At 38.7% G+C, this 18,358-nt stretch overlaps 1 protein-coding gene across 3 annotated transcripts; it reads right to left on the reverse strand.

The window, feature by feature from the left end:
• Positions 1-497: 497 nt before the first annotated feature.
• LOC136232571 (formin-like protein 20) lies at positions 498-17,297 on the reverse strand. 3 transcript variants are annotated; one of them, XM_066021799.1, is made up of 17 exons: positions 16,659-17,297; positions 15,393-16,096; positions 15,101-15,322; positions 12,366-15,022; positions 12,146-12,272; positions 11,821-11,892; positions 10,455-10,553; positions 10,291-10,332; positions 7,600-7,680; positions 7,439-7,489; positions 7,272-7,353; positions 6,644-6,738; positions 5,672-5,743; positions 5,478-5,594; positions 1,851-1,919; positions 1,694-1,760; positions 498-1,538 (listed from the first exon to the last, which is right to left on the reverse strand). In XM_066021799.1, the coding sequence occupies exons 1-17, from the start codon at positions 16,729-16,731 to the stop codon at positions 1,375-1,377; spliced, it is 4,794 nt and encodes a 1,597-aa protein (XP_065877871.1). In that variant the 5' UTR covers positions 16,732-17,297; the 3' UTR covers positions 498-1,374. The 3 variants fall into 3 exon arrangements, 1 of the variants encoding a protein (XP_065877871.1); XR_010690553.1 differs by lacking the exons at positions 498-1,538; positions 1,694-1,760; positions 1,851-1,919; positions 5,478-5,594; positions 5,672-5,743 and having other exon boundaries at positions 6,682-6,738; positions 7,592-7,680; XR_010690552.1 differs by lacking the exons at positions 498-1,538; positions 1,694-1,760; positions 1,851-1,919; positions 5,478-5,594; positions 5,672-5,743 and having other exon boundaries at positions 6,682-6,738; positions 7,581-7,680.
• Between the last annotated feature and the right edge of the window lie 1,061 nt (positions 17,298-18,358).

Genomic DNA, 18,358 nt, shown 5'->3' on the forward strand with positions numbered 1-18,358 from the left:
AAAAGAAATGTTGTACTCTTAAAAAAAAAAAAAAACTACCTAAATACAAAATACAGAAAACTATATCAATTTAACAAAAACTACATCAATTCATCAATAAATTTGTTTCAAAGATTGGTTAGATTTGATGTGACAGTCAAATCACTATCAGATAAGTCCGTTTAAACTTTTTACTAAATACGAATAAAACTAATCTTATTTGACAACACCGAAAGTAAAATTATATCATTTCATACATTAAGAATAAATCGGCACTTTCCAAAAATTATAAGAATATCTCCAACACCCTCTTAATTAAACTCTTTAAATTAAAATTTAAAAAGAGTTAAAACCAACTCCAACCACTTCTTATTGATTCCTTATCCTCTCTATTATCGAAGAGCTTCTATCTCTTTATTTCATTTTTTTTATTAATAATTTATTATTGAATAACTCGCATCTCACTAATGATAAATATAAAAATATAAACAAAATATGAGAAAACTCGTGAATCGGTATGTCTTAATCACTCAAAGCACTAAAAGTCATCTGATGTGTTTTTTTCCGAGAGTGCACAAGTGGGATACTAGAAAAATTTAAAAGTGAGGATACAAGAAGTTATCAATCTGAAACCCATATTTCAAATTTTATATTACATTTACATGAAAAGCAACCCCTCTTCTATTATATCACCCTATCTGAACCTGAATACCTATACAACATTCTTGGGGATGGGTTAGGTCAAAATTTGAATTAGCAACAAAACTAAATAACACAGGAAAAAAGCCTACATTTTACATTAAAGAATTGAATCTAAGGTTAGGGAAGGGTTAGAGCTTTGTACATGTTTTTCATGGTACACTGAAGCTTTGTGCTTTACATTACTCCGAGGAATCCGCTCTGCCTATCGAGGCAAAGCATTGGACCAAATCCAAAAAAGATTCCGAACGAAACACTGTCCATCATCATCTTTCATAATTTGTTGCACCAAAACATATAGCCACCCAAATGGGCAACTTCATGATCCGTGTTATATCTATTCACATCGGCGCCATTATGATCCATATTATATCTACCATGTTAAACTCATCGACAGTCGTTTTTCATTACCGGCTGATCCGATTTGCCTCCTGTATGATTTAAGCTCCACAAGCCTCAAGGACTAACTTCTTTTAAACCTTGCCTCTATCACCTCATGAGCCAGCCTTGCCTATCCTGTCTTTTTTAGGCTTATTTCACACTACAATCAATGATGTTGCACCCAAGGATTGGATGACTTTTCACCAATCACCAGCAGAAAATTTTCCTCCATTTGCAAAAACATATCAAGGCGCAATGCTGGTGCATGGTGGGAGCTCAAACCACAATTTCGGGAAGTAAGAGATCAATTGACTGCTATTTCACACCCTTCTTTGTAACATTTACTCCCTTAGCCTTCTCCAAAGCCTTCTCCATGTCGGCCTCCTTCTCAGCTTTCTTTCTTTCCAAGTCAGCCTGTTTCAAATTTTCTTCATGTGCTTTTCGAAACAACCTCACAAAATTTAGTAGAGTTGTAGTAACTGCACAACATGAAGGACCAGGGTATCACGGTTCTCATCCACAAAAATGATAAACCAAGGCTAAGCTATTATGACAAAACAAAGCCACGTGCTAACATAGGCAACCCTTGAAAGTTAAAGGCCACAAAATTAGAGACATCTGATACACAACTTACCTTGCTCAAATGGGCATTTGTTTGGATCCTCACCAAAATAGTGTGCAAGTGCATCCGCATTTCTACCCTGTTCACCATACAATAATATTTAGGATGGGATAATAATGAAATACCGAGTTACAGAAGATAATTTGAAAACGAAGAGCAGGCAAATTACCACAACAGAATACAAATTTGTCACAGATGCCACCTCTGACTCAGAAACAGAAATGAATCCTTTCAATGTCTACATGTTCAAAAGAAAAAGAAATGTCAGTGCACTCCATACATGAACAAGAAAGCAAATCTGAAGACAACAAAATCCAAAAATTTAGTTACTATTCCTGACAAGAGTGTCGTCAAATGAAAACTATGAAAATTTAAAATCATTACATTTTAAACCAGTTATCTCTTAATTATATAAGTTACATCACTTGTAGCTGCCATCTTGAACTGATGGTACACAGGATATGATTCTGCAATCTGATCAGTTCTGTTCTTTTAATGAGGTTCTCACAGAGCCATTCAACAAGGAAGTAGAGAAGGCCAACAAGTGGCTGCAGACAATCTCCGCTCTTATCAACGAAACAAAAATAGAAATCACATTCTCACTAAAAAGGTTTAGCCGAGTTTCAATTATTATTGAGGAAGAAAAGTTGAACAAATATATCCAGTAAAAAAAACATGAGCATATTCTAAACGAGAGAGAGAGAGAGAGAGCAAGAGAGAGAGAGAGAATAAAAAAATTGCCATGGAGACTCAAAGCCCATCGAGTCAACAATAGTTATAAATTGATACCAATGTTAAGCTTCAATATACATCTAGTGCAGACAGAAATTACATATATCATGACCAACATAACAAACTCTTACAGAAAAAAGTTAGTTAGTACCTTCCGGAAAACATCAGACACAGATAGAGAATAGTCTAGTCCGTAGTAGGAATATTCTGGAAGGGGTGAGGTGTATGGGATAAGGGTATTTTGGGTATAAGATATTAGGACATGTGTCTAGGGTATGAGTGATTAGTACATAAGGAAGGGTTAGGGAAGGGAGAAGGTAAGGAGGTTTTACATTGTTGTTTGGCTGCTCATTGCTGTGGCTCTACCTAGTAGAGAGGGAGGAGGTTTCTCCTGGGGGGATTAGAACATCCGTTCTATCCATTGTTTATCATTGTTTATCTTTTATATATCAATATATATCAACATTTCTCTTTTCTATTTTCATCTTGGTATTTGAGTTTCTATCATTGGTCCGACCTGCCGGATGGAAAAAGGCTCAAGAATGGAGACATGGGTAGAAACTCGGTTCAGCGTCCTTGACAAGAGATTAGATGGTTGGCAAGATAGCATTGATGGGTTGCAAGATAGCATGGATGAATTAGAAATGAAGGTTAAGCAGTTCAGTGAATCCCTCACTGAATTTCAGAGGGAATTTAGACACTTAGTGTTATGGACAAGCACGCGGGAGAAGAAAGATTTGGTTGTGGATGAATATATCTCTCCTATTGCCCTTCATCCTGATGAAGGAAAAGATGCGAAATACTGTTCATGGAAATACCAGCAATCCCAGACAGAGTTTGCTCTTGAAGGGTTTCAAGGGAGTACATTTGCAAGAAAGCACCCAGCAAAAAAGTTTGACATGTCACCAGAGGCAGAACAAAAATTATTAGGTCAAGCTATTCCTATAGTTATATGGGCTGGGCCTTCTAACAACATGGGTCAAGATAACCCACAAAAGAAGGAAGTGGAGCAATTTCAGTGTAAAAGCACCGCCGCTTCATATAACGCTCTCGCACATCAAAATCTCTCTGTTTTTGGTCCCCCAAAACAGAGGACCCTTCAAATTTTTGGTGACGCTTTGACAGAAGCAGCAAGTATGAAGCAAAGTGTCAGTCTCGCTACGCAGCCAAAATCGGAGCGACAACAGATGATACGGTTAAAACAGGGGATGGGAGAAGTTCACTGGATTCACAAGGGTGATGAACAACGAAACGCCAACGATAATGGAAACCGACAGGAAAAGGTACGATGCATTGTTTCTGATGAACCTCTTAGGCGGTGGTGGACACCAATAACGCAGATTGAGGATATGATTTCATCCTGTGTAGAAAGAAGGTTTACAGGTGACTTGGCAAATGTGATATGGACCTGTTATCATGTAACAATTAAGTTGGGAGGCCTAAACGCACCGTTTAAGAGACCCATAGAAACCAGCCCACCTATCTCCGATACTGGCGGTTCAAAATGAGGGTAGAGGACTCTCAATCCAAGAGTACCAATCCAAGGCAATTTTACTCTGTTTTATGTTACCCAAAACAGAGTATCAAGTCAATTTGCAGAGTTCCCCAGTTGCGTCAAAAGAATTTGGAAGATGGTATAGATGAAGGAGACTTTGTCGTGGGCTACATTCCTTGTAGGAGCATTGAAAAGGATGATGGCCATTTTTATAATTTGGTGATTACAAATCTGGCAATGAGAGACGAGGGTTTAAGGCTCATCCACCTATCAGCCGGTAAAGCTATTTTATTTTTGGTGGGTACAAGGGTTAGCCATGAATTCATTTTGAAGAAGTTGGAAAACCTGATTTCTAATTGTCAAGTAGGAGTTAGGATTTTGATTAATGTTAGTAGTGGAGCACATAGGTTGCATGAAAAATCCATAGGTCCCACCATTTTTTCACCCTCTTTCAAGTGGAATGAAATTTCTACAGACTCATATCAAAACAGCCTACCCAGAAGAACCACTAATCAAACCCAGCCCAAAAATTATCTCATTAGTGTTGCTTCCTCTCCTAAGCATCTGACCTATGTTCTAGAATTTTTTTGTCCAAATAACCAAAGACAAAGAATCAATCATCCAAGACAAAGAATCAATCGGAATTCTAGAGTTCCTCTTATGGATGTTCCAACTCATAGCCTAGCCATCTTATTACGAATCATTTCTAATGAAGAAATTAGACTTCCAGAAGATAAGGGTTTGGCGGTCCTAAATACTTTAGGAACTGGCAATATTACTGAATTCTTCCGTACACAGGTTCTTGATGATGCTAACCAAGCTCACCAGGTTGTTGAAGAAGAGTATACATGCTGGATTAGAAAGCAGGGTGGATTGTCACTTAATACTTCCATTTCGGCAACATTAAGACTCACTCACACTATGCAATTAGTTGATGATGGTCTTCTGGTTGTCGTCAATAAGCAACAGACCGAATCGCTTTTTTACAGTCTGGAAGTTTCTGTTTCCTTATTACTGCAAGGAACAACAGTGTTTCAATGGCTGATTGCATGGAAGATTAAAAGAGGGTTCTACATTCAACAAACATTCCTCTTGACTCCAGTCTTGAGGACAAGACTGTTTGAAGGGGTGGGTAATGATAGAGAATAGTCTAGTCCGTAGTAGGAATATTCTGGAAGGGGTGAGGTGTATGGGATAAGGGTATTTTGGGTATAAGATTGACATGTGTCTAGGGTATGAGTGATTAGTACATAAGGAAGGGTTAGGGAAGGGAGAAGGTAAGGAGGTTTTACATTGTTGTTTGGCTGCTCATTGCTGTGGCTCTACCTAGTAGAGAGGGAGGAGGTTTCTCCTGGGGGATTAGAACATCCGTTCTATCCATTGTTTATCATTGTTTATCTTTTATATATCAATATATATCAACATTTCTCTTTTCTATTTTCATCTTGGTATTTGAGTTTCTATCAAATTGATACCAATGTTAAGCTTCAATATACATCTAGTGCAGACAGAAATTACATATATCATGACCAACATAACAAACTCTTACAGAACAAAGTTAGTTAGTACCTTCCGGAAAACATCAGACACAGGACCATCATTTTCCGATGCTGCCAGCTCCTGTTTCACCTTTTCCAGTCCCTTAATTATAGCCTGCATTTCTTCTGCTAAGGATTTCAATTGTATCTGCAAGCAACAAAAGCTCCAATATAAACTAGTTCAAAGATAATCTCCAACTCTTATCAACTAAAAGAGGATCGGACCTTGGTTGCAACTTCCAGACTTGTGAGGTCCAGGTGAAAATCTAGAAGAGTTGGTGACCTATCAGCAAGTACCTGAGAGTGAAAACATACAGGAAACTGCCTCAATATTGGACTTATGGCAAAATAGACTGGCACCAACCAACAAAGCTGATAGAATAACACAAACTGAAGAATATTAATAGCCCTGCGGAATCAGCAAGTTACAGCACAGAAGACACCTCTGGTTCAGAGGGAATTCAATAAAATAAATCAGCATTCACCACATTTAGTACTTTGAAAAACAAGTACTGCCAATCTCTGTGTGAACAACTTTGTTTGACTTGCAGTAGATTTGAAAGAAGGGTGTATTGAGGGGTTAGAACCCAGCATTTAAAATCAACTACAGAAGCAAAATCGAGTATTTATCACTTGATTTTGTTACAAATGAGACGAGAATAAGATCTTGTTGTCGCCAAAGGTACTTCAAATAACACCCAAACATCAAAGTGATGTCCTATAGAAATGACACCTTCAGAAGATTTTTGAGCATTTAAATCCATCACATTTTGCATCTAGCGAACTGGCATTCAACAACTGAAAACAAATTTCTGAAAACCTGTCTATTCCAATCCTCGTCTGTTTAGAGGAGAATTTTTTTTTATTTGCAGGAACTACATTTTTAAAGCCGATTCCCGCCTCCAAAAAGTGGAGGCATGCCAATCCAACCACAATCAATGGCTTGTTTCAATCCAACACAGATACATTAAGAAACCCGTGAAATTATTCTCTATATCAAACTACAAAAGAATATGGTCAAACTGACAGTCCCCAACTTCATATATTTCCCTTAATCAAACTCAGAAATGCAAAAATAAATTTAAATATCTTTAGTTTACTGCAACTTTGACCACATCCACAATTGTAGCCAAAAACAATTCGTCAAAAGAACTATATTTCGGAAGCAGTTAGAAATAAAAAAAAAAAATAGCATACCTTGCAAAGGTAATGCATAAGTGTTATCTTGTTGTTAATAGCACGTGTATCTGTGAGTTTCAAAAGACTGTCCAACTTGAATCCAACTGCTGAGCCTACACAAAATATGATGCATTCAATTCTTTATATAAATTGCAAAATCGTGATGACAAAAACATTTTATGAACATTTATGAAAAGTCAACAAGCTCTTGAGCATTTTTAAAAGGCAGGTCAACAGCATATTAAAAGAAGTGACAAGTGAAACCCTAGAACTTAAAACACAAAGATGATAAAGGAACAGTCTTATGGCAGGCATAATGTAGTGCATACAGAGCAAAATCAAACCTCCAGTTCTCAGACATATTTCAATAACATCAAGCAACCAACTAAAGACAATAACTCATGCATTTAGCAAACTAATCTGGAATGAAATTGTAAAACTATATGAACTGAAACAATGCCCAAATCAAACTAATCAAATAAATTACATGACTTGTATAGCACACCGTTATTTTTATCAAAGTATACAGTATTCAATAGAGCACATAAATAAGGGCAAGTAAATGAACAGAGTTTCCAATTTGGATATCTAAGTGTCGCAGAAGTATACAAATCAACAATTCGCCCCTGGCTTAACAATTTATTACCCCTTGCAGTTCCTTGGTTCAAAACATTCCCTAAATATAGAATCTTCTTCATAATTTCCTTCAACTTGGCAGAATTCCGAACCTAACCAAAAGACAAGGCAATTGAGTGAAACAGAAAGCAAGATCCTGCAGAACAAGGTTGTTAATCGGCATCGTCAGTGGCATACCTCAATACATGCAGAGTTCATTGTGTTTAAGCTCTTCCTAAATTCTGATATCTGAAAAAGAGGCCAAAATTAAGATAGCATCAATAAAAGAGGGGCAGGAAATAACTTAAGAGAATTAATAATTTATCAAAATCAGACTAACAATGCAGATACCCCCAAACCTGAGAGCCGAACTGAATCTTGAAAGAAAATACTCTCAATTTCGACTCTACACGAGGCACTTTCATCAGCTCCAGAAAATACTGCATATCAAAAAGACATAGGAATAAAAAATAATTCTTTGTTCCAATAAGTTATGGAAATAATATTCAGGTTATCCAGCGCACTAAAAATGCAATAACTTACAAGAACATGATGATGCCTTGTGGAAAAATAAAATAAAAATAAAAATAATAAAAATAAAATTGAGATCTTAATCTACAGATTCATTAAATTAAGTACTATTGTAAGGTTGAAATCAAATGCCCTTCACAACCTAATTTCTAGCAATCAAATCAACAGATGAAGAGGTAATGTGAAGTCAGATAGATATCAGAATTTCATCTTATCCCTCTTTCTGCCTCCCCCTTGTCCCAAGACTGTCATGCTATACACTATCCAACCTCCAAATGTATTACACTTTCTAACTATACTGTGGTATACAACCATAATAGACACTAGCTTGTTCTAATCATTAATGGGGACTGCATTGTAAATAAGATTACTAACAGAAGTTCAAACTTCCCTCTTAGATCAGTGTAATAACTATCCATGTTAGTTTATCCTTTTTACCTCCACTGCCCCACTCAAAATGTAGAATGCTTAACTGCACACACACACGTAGTGTACATATATATATATATATATATATATATATATATACAAGCATGTGTACTTATGCATATAATATTCAGATTGTAAACAGGAAGCTTTGACTCTGCTTTGGAGTATTTGGACAGGTTGGAATGATAAGGTCTGGTCCAATCTCTCAAAGAATGCAGTGCAGCTCTTCCGTGGTTACCAGCTTCCTTTCCTAATGGTTATCTTCACAACTTTCAGCTCGGTTGGATGAGTCTTCTGCTGCTTCTCATGTTGCAGATCTGCATTTTCAGTCCACCAGTGCTCAGGTTGTTCACAATCTTCTGCCTCAGGGTCTTCTTGGGTACTGCCTCCTCCATCTCGTCCTAAATGCAATGTAGATGTTGCGGTTTTCAGCTCACAAGGATATTGCTACATTTGGTGTGTTTTGAAGGACCACCATGGCTCTCTAGTTTCGACCCATTCAGGTATATTGGATGGGATCACTGATCCTCTCTATGCTGAGTGCCTCGGTCTTAAGGAGGGTTTGATTTGGCTTTCAAATGACGGATAAAGAGGTGTTATAATTGAAATTGATTGTCAATTAGTTTCCTTGCTCTTCAGGTTAACAGCTTAGGATGCTCCCCTTTTCAGACCCTTGTTTTTTACTGTAAACAGCTGTTGTGACAACTTATCAATGTTTCTGTGGTGTTTGCTACGTGAAATGCTAGCCCACAAGCTTGCAAAGCAGGCTGGGTCTCTTGCTACTGTGGGAGAAGACATGTTGTATCCCCACATCCATAGTTGATGTTGATGCTTTTGTGTTTAATGAATTCCTCTTGCTACTGTGGGAGAACAGACATGTTGTATCCCCACGTCCCTAGTTGATGCTAATGACTTTTGTGTTTAATGAGTTCCTGTTTGTGTTTCAAATATATATATATATATATTGAACTCCAACATCCGTGCTCTTTGGCCTATTTCCACAACTCCTAACATGATCTGATCAGTCAGTAAATGTAAAACTCCTGGATCAATAAAAAGGTGATTAATTATTCTTTTGAAAGATAATCACTTTCCTTTTTAACTGGTCCATCATTTATTCTTTAGCCTTTATTTAACTGTATTTCTCTAACTTTTCACTTGAGATAACAGACCTGATTGGGGGTCAAAAGTTGGTAATCAATTCTTGCATAAATTTCTTACAGAACCAATCAACCAAATTAACCAACCATCAAATATTTAAGACTGAACCAAGCTGAACTAAGTTATGTAAATAACCTGAAAATGTGGATAAGTACATTGCTTTTCATAAACCAACCCACGTTTTTCTAGTGATCTCAAACCATCTTTACCTTTTTAAATTACTAAACACACAGTGATGTCCAATGACTATATTAGAACACCTTGAAAGAACACTAAAAGCATAAAGCCCGCTACTTAACCTAACAAGTAACAAATCGACCACCCAGGAAAAGAATATTCAAGGATAATAGAAAGCCAAAATCGTCAAGCAAACACACCCATCCACAGTGTCTAATATATGATAGTAATGTCACAATTTATATGGTAATGCACCCAGGAGGGAAGAAAATAGCACAACAAGAAAGACGGAAGTGATATATGAACCACCATGCCCAGTATGAGATAGATCACATTTTTATTTCAGATCTTGTTCTTTTATTCAAGTCTTCAGTCAAATTCTTATGCAACATTAAGCCTGATAAGGATGATTCACCATTGTAAGAAATAGTACAGCAGAAGCTGGTAACGAGAGAAAATGGGTGAAATGAGTTATCCATGAAAAGTGTTCTCTTTAAGGAGGCTTTTCGGGTAGAACTGCTTTATGCTTACTGAAATAGTTATCCTTGTCAGAGTATCATATCATCTTGACAAAAGTTTGTCCAGTATTCTTGCATTTTAGAATTTTGAACTGAACAAAAAAAGTTAAAATAAAAAATAAACAAATTTTTTTTTCATATTTAAGTGACTATATATCATATCAAGTTATGTCAGTTTGGCAATTTGCAAGCTCATTTTTTAGGAAAAGAAAAAACTGCTTGGTATGTGCTAACCTGTTCACATTTTCCCAGGGTCTCCTTGTTGCCTGTATATCCCTATTATAGTAAAATGGCACAAGATAAAACATTTAGTGAACTTCAAAATCAAGAAAAGGTCAAAATCACTTTTGAATTAGCTGACATATTGTAAAATGGAATCACAATTTCTTCAAATTCACCTTGAGAAGTTCCATTTCCTCCTTTGTAGGACAGAATTTTATAAGATTATCCACTTGATCAGCATCTAATATAGAGTCGTCCATAGCTAGAACTGCAGCCTGTAAACATGCGGCAGGCAAAAAGCTATATGTGATACATATAATCTCAAATCCAAGAAATAATGATAATTATAATAATAATGACAGAAAATAAGAGCAAAGAAAAAGGAAGAGCCACCATTTGGGAGCTATAGGCCATCAAACACCAGAAAAGGATCAAAAGAAAAAGATGTATATATATATATATATGAACACAAGACATGTGAGCCTATATCTTGATTAAAAAACAACCATCGAAATGAAGCAACAGCCAAATGCAAACTTGTTTATCCCCTCATCCCTGGGAACATATGATTGTTAATTACTAACCCCGTACTAGCTAAGACTCAAATTAAAAATCAAATTGTCCAATACCAAGCACCTTGAGATTACTAGCTCCTTCCATCTACCTTTTATTCTTTTACCAAGTCCAAAAGCAACACAAGTTCATCAAGTCCAAATTTCACGTTAGAAAACCACACATAACTCCAATATATGGAAAACTCAGAATCACCAATTACAAATGAAAATACAAGATGGGGAAAGAACATATCTAAGGCTGACAAAAATCACAAACCTGGTGGCATTGATCCATCATGACACATTCGATCTAATGGCTTAAAAGAATGCCTAAGAGATCAGGTGAAACCTAGGAAGCACTGACACAGGAACTCGTACCAATGCGGAAAACAGCATTTTTAAAAAACATGAGACACGGGTACGAAAGGGACACAATAAATATATATATATAACATTCCTAAGTCATTATAAACCATAAATAACATCCATATTAAGTCATTAATTCATCAAGAAACATTACATACTTCAAACTATTTAATCTACCAAAAAAAGGGCGCCTGCTATATTCTTTTATTTAGATTTTGATATCTTTTTTATTAGGGTTTTATTTTATTTTTTTATATACCAACCCCTTTTCGGTAAAATTATTTAACAAAAGCCTCTATATTCTACTTAATTAAGTCAGAAGCCATGTCCGCGTATTAAAAAAAAATAGAGGGGGTACTTATTTTGGAGTGTCGGGTGCGTTCCGACACTCGCACATTAACCTACTAGAAGTTCGGTGCTTCCTAGGGTGAAAGCCTCATAATAAAACTAATGACTTGAAGGTGGTTTTCCATCAGCTAAGGAACATGACATTCTTCACGCAGAGTAAATTGAAATACACCAAACCCATGCATATATTTTAAACACAAACATCTGCATTCCAAAGTACAGGTACAACATTTATGTGCCATAGATCAGACATCCAACTAAAAAATAAATATACCATCATGTCTGACAGTGGCATCTTGACTTTGGTGAGCATAATTTCAGTGTTATTAGCTCTCCTCAGGTCAACCTGCAATGTAATTTCAGAATTAGTTTGAGAAAGAACTTGCACAATATTAAAGAATAAGAATCATCCATTATATATCAAAATTTGAATCAATACCACAGGGAACATACAGAAATATTCTCATGGAAGTTTCTTAATAATAGAAGGCAAACAAAAATTGACAAGAAAGAAGAGACAAAAGCAAAAAAAGGCATGACAGTAAGAAATTCTCCATACAAGAATGTAAATTATAGATGCTATTTTCAAAAGGAGATACCAGCTGGACTTTTTCTGCTTTTGATCCCACAGATTTGCGTCTTCCTTTAGCTCCCGAATCAGCAGGCTTTGGCACTGATGCAGAAAAAAGAGTCTCTAGTTCTGACACATCAAATTCTGGTGCACCACTACAAACGGATGCAACATTAGAAATTAAGGTAAGAATTGCAATGAACATACTACAAGTTACAAACTTTAAACGGTAAGAGAAGTTACAATACATTTGAGGATCCCCGTGTCTCTGCAGCTCCTCCCACAAACTTCCTTGTAATGCTCTTGTTACCTTGCTCCAATGTAGAGGCTTCAAGGAGGATCTTCTCTGCATTGTAGCATTCTGACGGGTTAAACCACCACGTCCTCTTCCTCTTGGATCTGCAGCTCCTGGAGGTGGAGGGGGTCCACCAGGAGGTCTAGGTGCACCAGGAGGACCAGGAACATTACCCCCTGGAGGGGGTGGAGGTGGTGGGCCTCCTCCACGCCCTGGGGCAGGTGGTGGAGGAGGAGCTCCTCCAAGCCCTAGTGGAGGTGGCGGAGGAGGAGCTCCTCCTCGTCCTGGGGGAGGTGGCGGAGGAGGAGCTCCTCCGAGCCCTGGGGGAGGTGGCGGAGGAGGAGCCCCATAACCCGGTGGAGGTGGCGGAGGAGGAGCCCCATAACCTGGTGGAGGTGGCGGAGGAGGAGCCCCATGATCCGACGGAGGTGGCGGCGGAGGTGGAGCCCCATAACCCGACGGAGGTGGTGGTGGAGGTGGAGCCCCATAACCCGACGGAGGTGGTGGCGGAGGTGGAGCCCCATAACCCGACGGAGGCGGCGGCGGAGTAGGAGCTCCATAACTCGGTGGAGGCGGCGGCGGAGTAGGAGCTCCATAACTCGGTGGAGGCGGCGGCGGAGTAGGAGCTCCATAACTCGGTGGAGGCGGCGGCGGAGTAGGAGCTCCATAACTCGGTGGAGGCGGCGGCGGCGGCGGAGCTCCATAACTCGGTGGAGGCGGCGGCGGCGGCGGAGCTCCATAACTCGGTGGAGGCGGAGGCGGAGGTGGAGCTCCATAACTCGGTGGTGGAGGCGGCGGAGGGGGAGCTCCATAACTCGGTGGTGGTGGCGGCGGAGGAGGGGGAGCTCCATAACCTGGTGGTGGCGGTGGCGGAGGTGGAGCTCCATAACCTGGTGGTGGTGGCGGCGGAGGTGGAAGTGGAGTTTCATGCATAGGAGGAGGTGGTGGAGGAACATTGCTCACTAGAGGAGATGGTGGTGGTGGTGGTGGTGCTCCTAACATCCGAGGAGGTGGGGGTAGACCAGAAGAAGGCATTGATGGAGATGGTGAGGGAGCTCCATGTACTGGTAGCATATGGGGTAGTGGGGAATGAGAATGAGATGGAACCCCTTGAATTTGAGGTGATGGTGGAGGAGGTTGAACATTTAGACGCATAGGTGGAAGTCCACTAGGAATTCCAACTTCACCAACCTCTGTAGTTCTTGATGCACTAGGAAGTGATGGAGGTGGCGGACAACTAGAAATTGAAGAAGAAATAGATGAACTGTACACAATTTTCCAAGGAGGGGGAGGGGGTGTAGGAGGCAACACCATTGCAACATTTTGCCAATTAGATGGAGCTGGAGGGGGAGGGGGAGGTACATGTTGTGTGGGTGGGGGAGGGGAAGGTACATACTGTGGAATAATCTCAACATTCTGCCTACTAAATGACATGAAAGGTGGGGGCGGGGGCGGGGGTGGGGGTGGGGATGGAAGGGCAACTACAGGCTTTGGAGGATTGCTAGAAAAAGGTGGAGGTGGAGGTGGAGGTGGAGGTGGAGGGGAGCAAACAGGCTCAGTTTTTGTTGAGCAGAATAAGGGTGGCGACACAGCAGGAGGGGAAACAAGCTCACATGAAGTTAAATTAACAGGAGTAGCATTATCAGAAGAAACCTTCAAATCAGTATCCTCATTAGAATTCTTTGGAGAAGACAAAAAAGCAAGAGCAGGGGGTGCACTATTATATCGAGAAGGGGGGCGGGCCATAACAGCTGAATTAGCAAAAGGGGCTTTACTAGGTGGAACCCAACGAGGAACAGTATTTGGGGTTGAATTTTTTTGATTAGCTCCCTGAGACTGCACAAACTTTTGTTTGACTACAGTTGAATCTGCAGAAGGTTTCATGTTTAATGTAGGTTGCCTCCTGGGGGAATGTGAAAATAACTTCTCAGGTTTTTGTCTACCAACATCAACCTTTAATTCTAAGGGTGGAAGCATGGATTCCAATGTCTTTGTAGCATTGTTTTCTCCATTAGCTTTATCTTCCATATCTTCTAGCTCTCCACTCACATCCACAGTCAGTTCCTTCAAATCATTTTCTCTCAAATCATTTTTTCTCAACACATCAACGGCAACAACCATAGAATCCAACTTGATATCCCCATCATCCACAGCTATGTCTTTCACTGTTTGAAGATCAGGATCCACCTCATCTACCTTGTACTTGACATCATCTACAGCTATGTCCTTCACTGCATCAACCCCAAAATCCATCTTTCCATCCTTCTTGAGATTCGGATCAGTAATTGTGTCCCTAAATACTTCTTTACGTTCTTTATCAACTGATATTTTGTCATGGTCCATCTGAGTATCCTTCCTGACCTCCTGTGCGTCAAGTACACTGTTGAATATCTCTTGTGAATCAATGACATTACTGACTACCTCATGTGCATCAATTGCATTGCTGAAAATCTCTTCAGCCTCAAAAAATTCCTCCGGAGAAGCACACTCCAGCCCATCTTCATTTGCTGCAACTGTGGTGAGAGTAGGCACTAAGGCATCCAGCCCATCTTCATTTGCTGCAACTGTGGTGAGAATAGGCACAAAGGCATCCGCATCCAAAAAAAGTACCTGATACATATATGAGTATGCACTCAACTCCTGCTTCAAAAACAAAAAGTGTTCTGTGAAAGAATACCAACAACCTACCTCCGCCTTAAAGTCCTTAGGAAAATGGTCCTTGTAATCCCAAAGGGTGTCAATGTCATCACGACAGAGTGTCAAATTATTGGCCCTAACAAACGCCGTATGAAACATTACTCTGAAAATCATCTCTTCACGAACAAGATCTTCATCCAAATGGATGCACTCAAGAACAACATCCCCCCGAACCCGGCAATGAACATCTATTTTCACCAGCATAGACTCTTCCTGCAGTTAAAATTTATTAAGTTATACAATGTAGCAAAATCCTTGTCATTTTTACTGACGTAGGTGTTACCTGTAGGTAATGCCGGACATCATTCTTTGTCTTTGAAGTCGAGAAGAGAAGTTTAGAAGTCCTATTGGCTGGTTTTGATGCATCTTGACCATAAACACGGACAAGTGGCCTACAACCCCTCCCCCCTTCAAACAAGGGAAGGGTCCTAAGGATCAAACAATCTAAAACTAAAGGTATGTCAGACGGAGGCCAATCAGAACCAAAATTTCTTCTAGAAATGTACTGAAGATATCTCAATTGTGAAGGGTGTGGATTTAAAGGAGTCAAAAGGTGCAGCAGTTCCTTCGGAGCTTGCTTGTAGACCATTTCAAGAGTCTTCTGCTCCCCACTATACTGTTTCCGGTACAACAAAAGACCTGCAAGCATGAATGCAAGCACAGGCCATCCTCCTCTCTCGCAATGCATCAACAAGACATTTTGCTGGCCCTCCAAGGATAACCAACTTTCACTAGATCGAAGGAAGTGGTGGATCATCTCCAACGCAAGCATGGGACACCCTTCATATTGTCGAGGATAATCCATAACTGTCATGTCATATTGAGATAATATGTCTGATATCTGGCTCCGCCTATCCCCTTCTCTGAAGTTAAACACCATGAAAGAAGCATCAGGAAAATGGTCCTGCAGCTGTGCCACAATGCCGCCCAAGTACACTTTGTACTCATCTTCTTCCAGCACGTCGGTGGAGAAGCAACAATCAAACACTGAATAGAAAAGAAAGAAAAAAGGAGAAATGAGGCAGTCAGAGGCAGAAAAACAAGAATATCAGAGCACGCATACAGAAGTCCAATGTCTCGTAGTGGTTAGCATGTGATTATGATCAAATTTGCTTGAAACCCAATTACCCAATTATAATTATTCAACTTGTGCCCTAAGCTTAAATTCTAAAAACGTGAACTTAATGAACATAAGAAAAAGGGAGCTGATAGCAGCAAGAAGAACGCTCAGAATATTGCTCAACGGCATTAAGCAATTCAGAATACATAAACCAAAAGGCTTTGTTATCTTCGAGACTGACAAAAGAACCATGGAATTTTCAAAATGAATTTCAGACGCCAATAATCAAGTTGCTAAGCCTAAATTCACAAGAACTACTAAAAAAATAATAGAGTTTCGGAAGCAAACATGCAGCTTCAGAAACAAATTTCTGCAGGCAAGATAGGAGAAAACGAGACAAAAATCTCCCGCATTCAACACCGAATTTGAAAGAATTTAGAAAACCAAAATTTCCAAAAAGAAGAAATGGATGAAAATGCAAAATGGTACCATAAACTCTCTCGGAGATCTCGAGAAGCCGATCTGGCGGCTTCCGGTAAAAAAAGCGTCTGAACAGCGCCATCTGATGGCGCTGTTTCTCCCCCGATCGGATCCAAACCGTTGATTAATAATACCACCAAATAGATCAGGATTGACCTCAAAATCACAAAGGATCCCAAAATTCTCCAAATCAACCAGCGGTAACCTCAAGCAACCCCAAAATACAGCAAATATTCTCCCAACATTCAGAAATGCCGAAGCCTTGTTGAAGAAAAGTTGGTGGGGAAATAGAAGAAATCAACCACGACAATGAGCAAGAAACAACCACACCAAACGAAAATTCAAAACGAAACCCTCTTCAATAATCAAAAAGAAAAATCCAGCTCAATTTACAAATGTCACAACATTTGATCCTAACCAACACAGCACAACGATGTAAATTTAGAAAGAGAAAGGGAAAGTTAAATATCGAGATGAATAGAAGTGAAAATGTGTGCAGGAGGAACCAAGTGACAGTAAGGAAGGATCAAGGCGAAAAATCATGGGCATGAATTTTGAGAAATTTTCTGACAAAAAATTAGGATTCAACAATTTTACATGAAGAGAGAGAAAATGGAAAGAGAAAAGAAAATTAAAATTAAACAGAAGCGAAGTGGACTGAGAAAAGAGAAAAAATACGTTAGGCCCCTAAATTTTTGGTCTGGTTAGGCAGCCTGGCTCGGTCGGTCGGTCGGTTCGCTTCCTGGCTGGTTCAATTCCATTGGTTGAAGTGGGATCCATATGGCTCGACACGTGGCAATTATTACATACGTGTGTTTCTTTTCTTTTCTTTCCTTCATTAAGGGTAAAAGTAATTAAAGTAAAGCTGTGCTGTGCTTGCTTCTTCTCGCTGTACACTGTGCACGGTAAAACTGTTAAAAAGAATTTTAATAGTAATTTACTTGTTTTAGATTTTTAATTATTTGTAGTAAGAGTATCTTTTTCGGACAATCTATTATTATGTTTTTTTTTATTTTCCGCTTATCTGGATATGGACAATCTATTTGGAATTTTTATGAATCGATTTTATATTATCTAAATAAAGAAACAAAATGCTGTAAAAGAAAACGATGCAATGACTTCTATTTTGGTAAGTTATTAGTGCATAATAATTTTCCAGAATGCTTCCATTATTACACATCAAACAATAACGTTTTAAACTTGTAAATTAATATGGTAGTCCCATTATAGCTTTTCAATTCAATTATATACATATACATTTAAAAAGTAATAGAATTAAATGTCTTACTATAGGATAAAATTATAATTCATTTATTTATTGGTAAGGTCGTATTTAAATAGACATTTTGGTGAAATAATTAATTATCTAATACTTTAAGATAAAGATGTACTTACTCCGTATCGAACTCTAGGCTTTCAATTTTCAAAATGTCCTTTCGTTATAAAAAAACAATATAGTATTTCCTCTTTATTTTTCAGATTTTAATTGAGAAATGAGTTAATAAAAATTGAATTTCGTACATAATAACTAATGTAGATGTTTTTCTCATAAAAATATTACATATTTCTTGACCACGGCTTAACTAGCACTTAATTAATGAGCATCCATATTTCTTTCTCTATACAAAAGAGAATGTTCAAGAATTAAAGGGAGGACATAAGATGAAAGTTTCATTCATCTTTCACATGTGATACGTTCACTTTCTTCT

This window comes from Euphorbia lathyris, chromosome 1 (assembly GCF_963576675.1).
Source record: "Euphorbia lathyris chromosome 1, ddEupLath1.1, whole genome shotgun sequence".
NCBI lineage: Eukaryota > Viridiplantae > Streptophyta > Magnoliopsida > Malpighiales > Euphorbiaceae > Euphorbia > Euphorbia lathyris.

Bases quoted from the DNA above. Each gene is read 5' to 3' on its own strand.
- LOC136232571 (XM_066021799.1), bottom strand. From the start codon at position 16,731: ATGGCGCTGTTCAGACGCTTTTTTTACCGGAAGCCGCCAGATCGGCTT. The intron at 12,273-12,365 runs GTATTGTAACTT...ATCCGTTTGTAG, and splicing joins AGACACGGGGATCCTCAAAT to TGGTGCACCAGAATTTGATG. The intron at 7,354-7,438 runs GTATGCCACTGA...TCTTTTGGTTAG, and splicing joins TGAACTCTGCATGTATTGAG to GTTCGGAATTCTGCCAAGTT.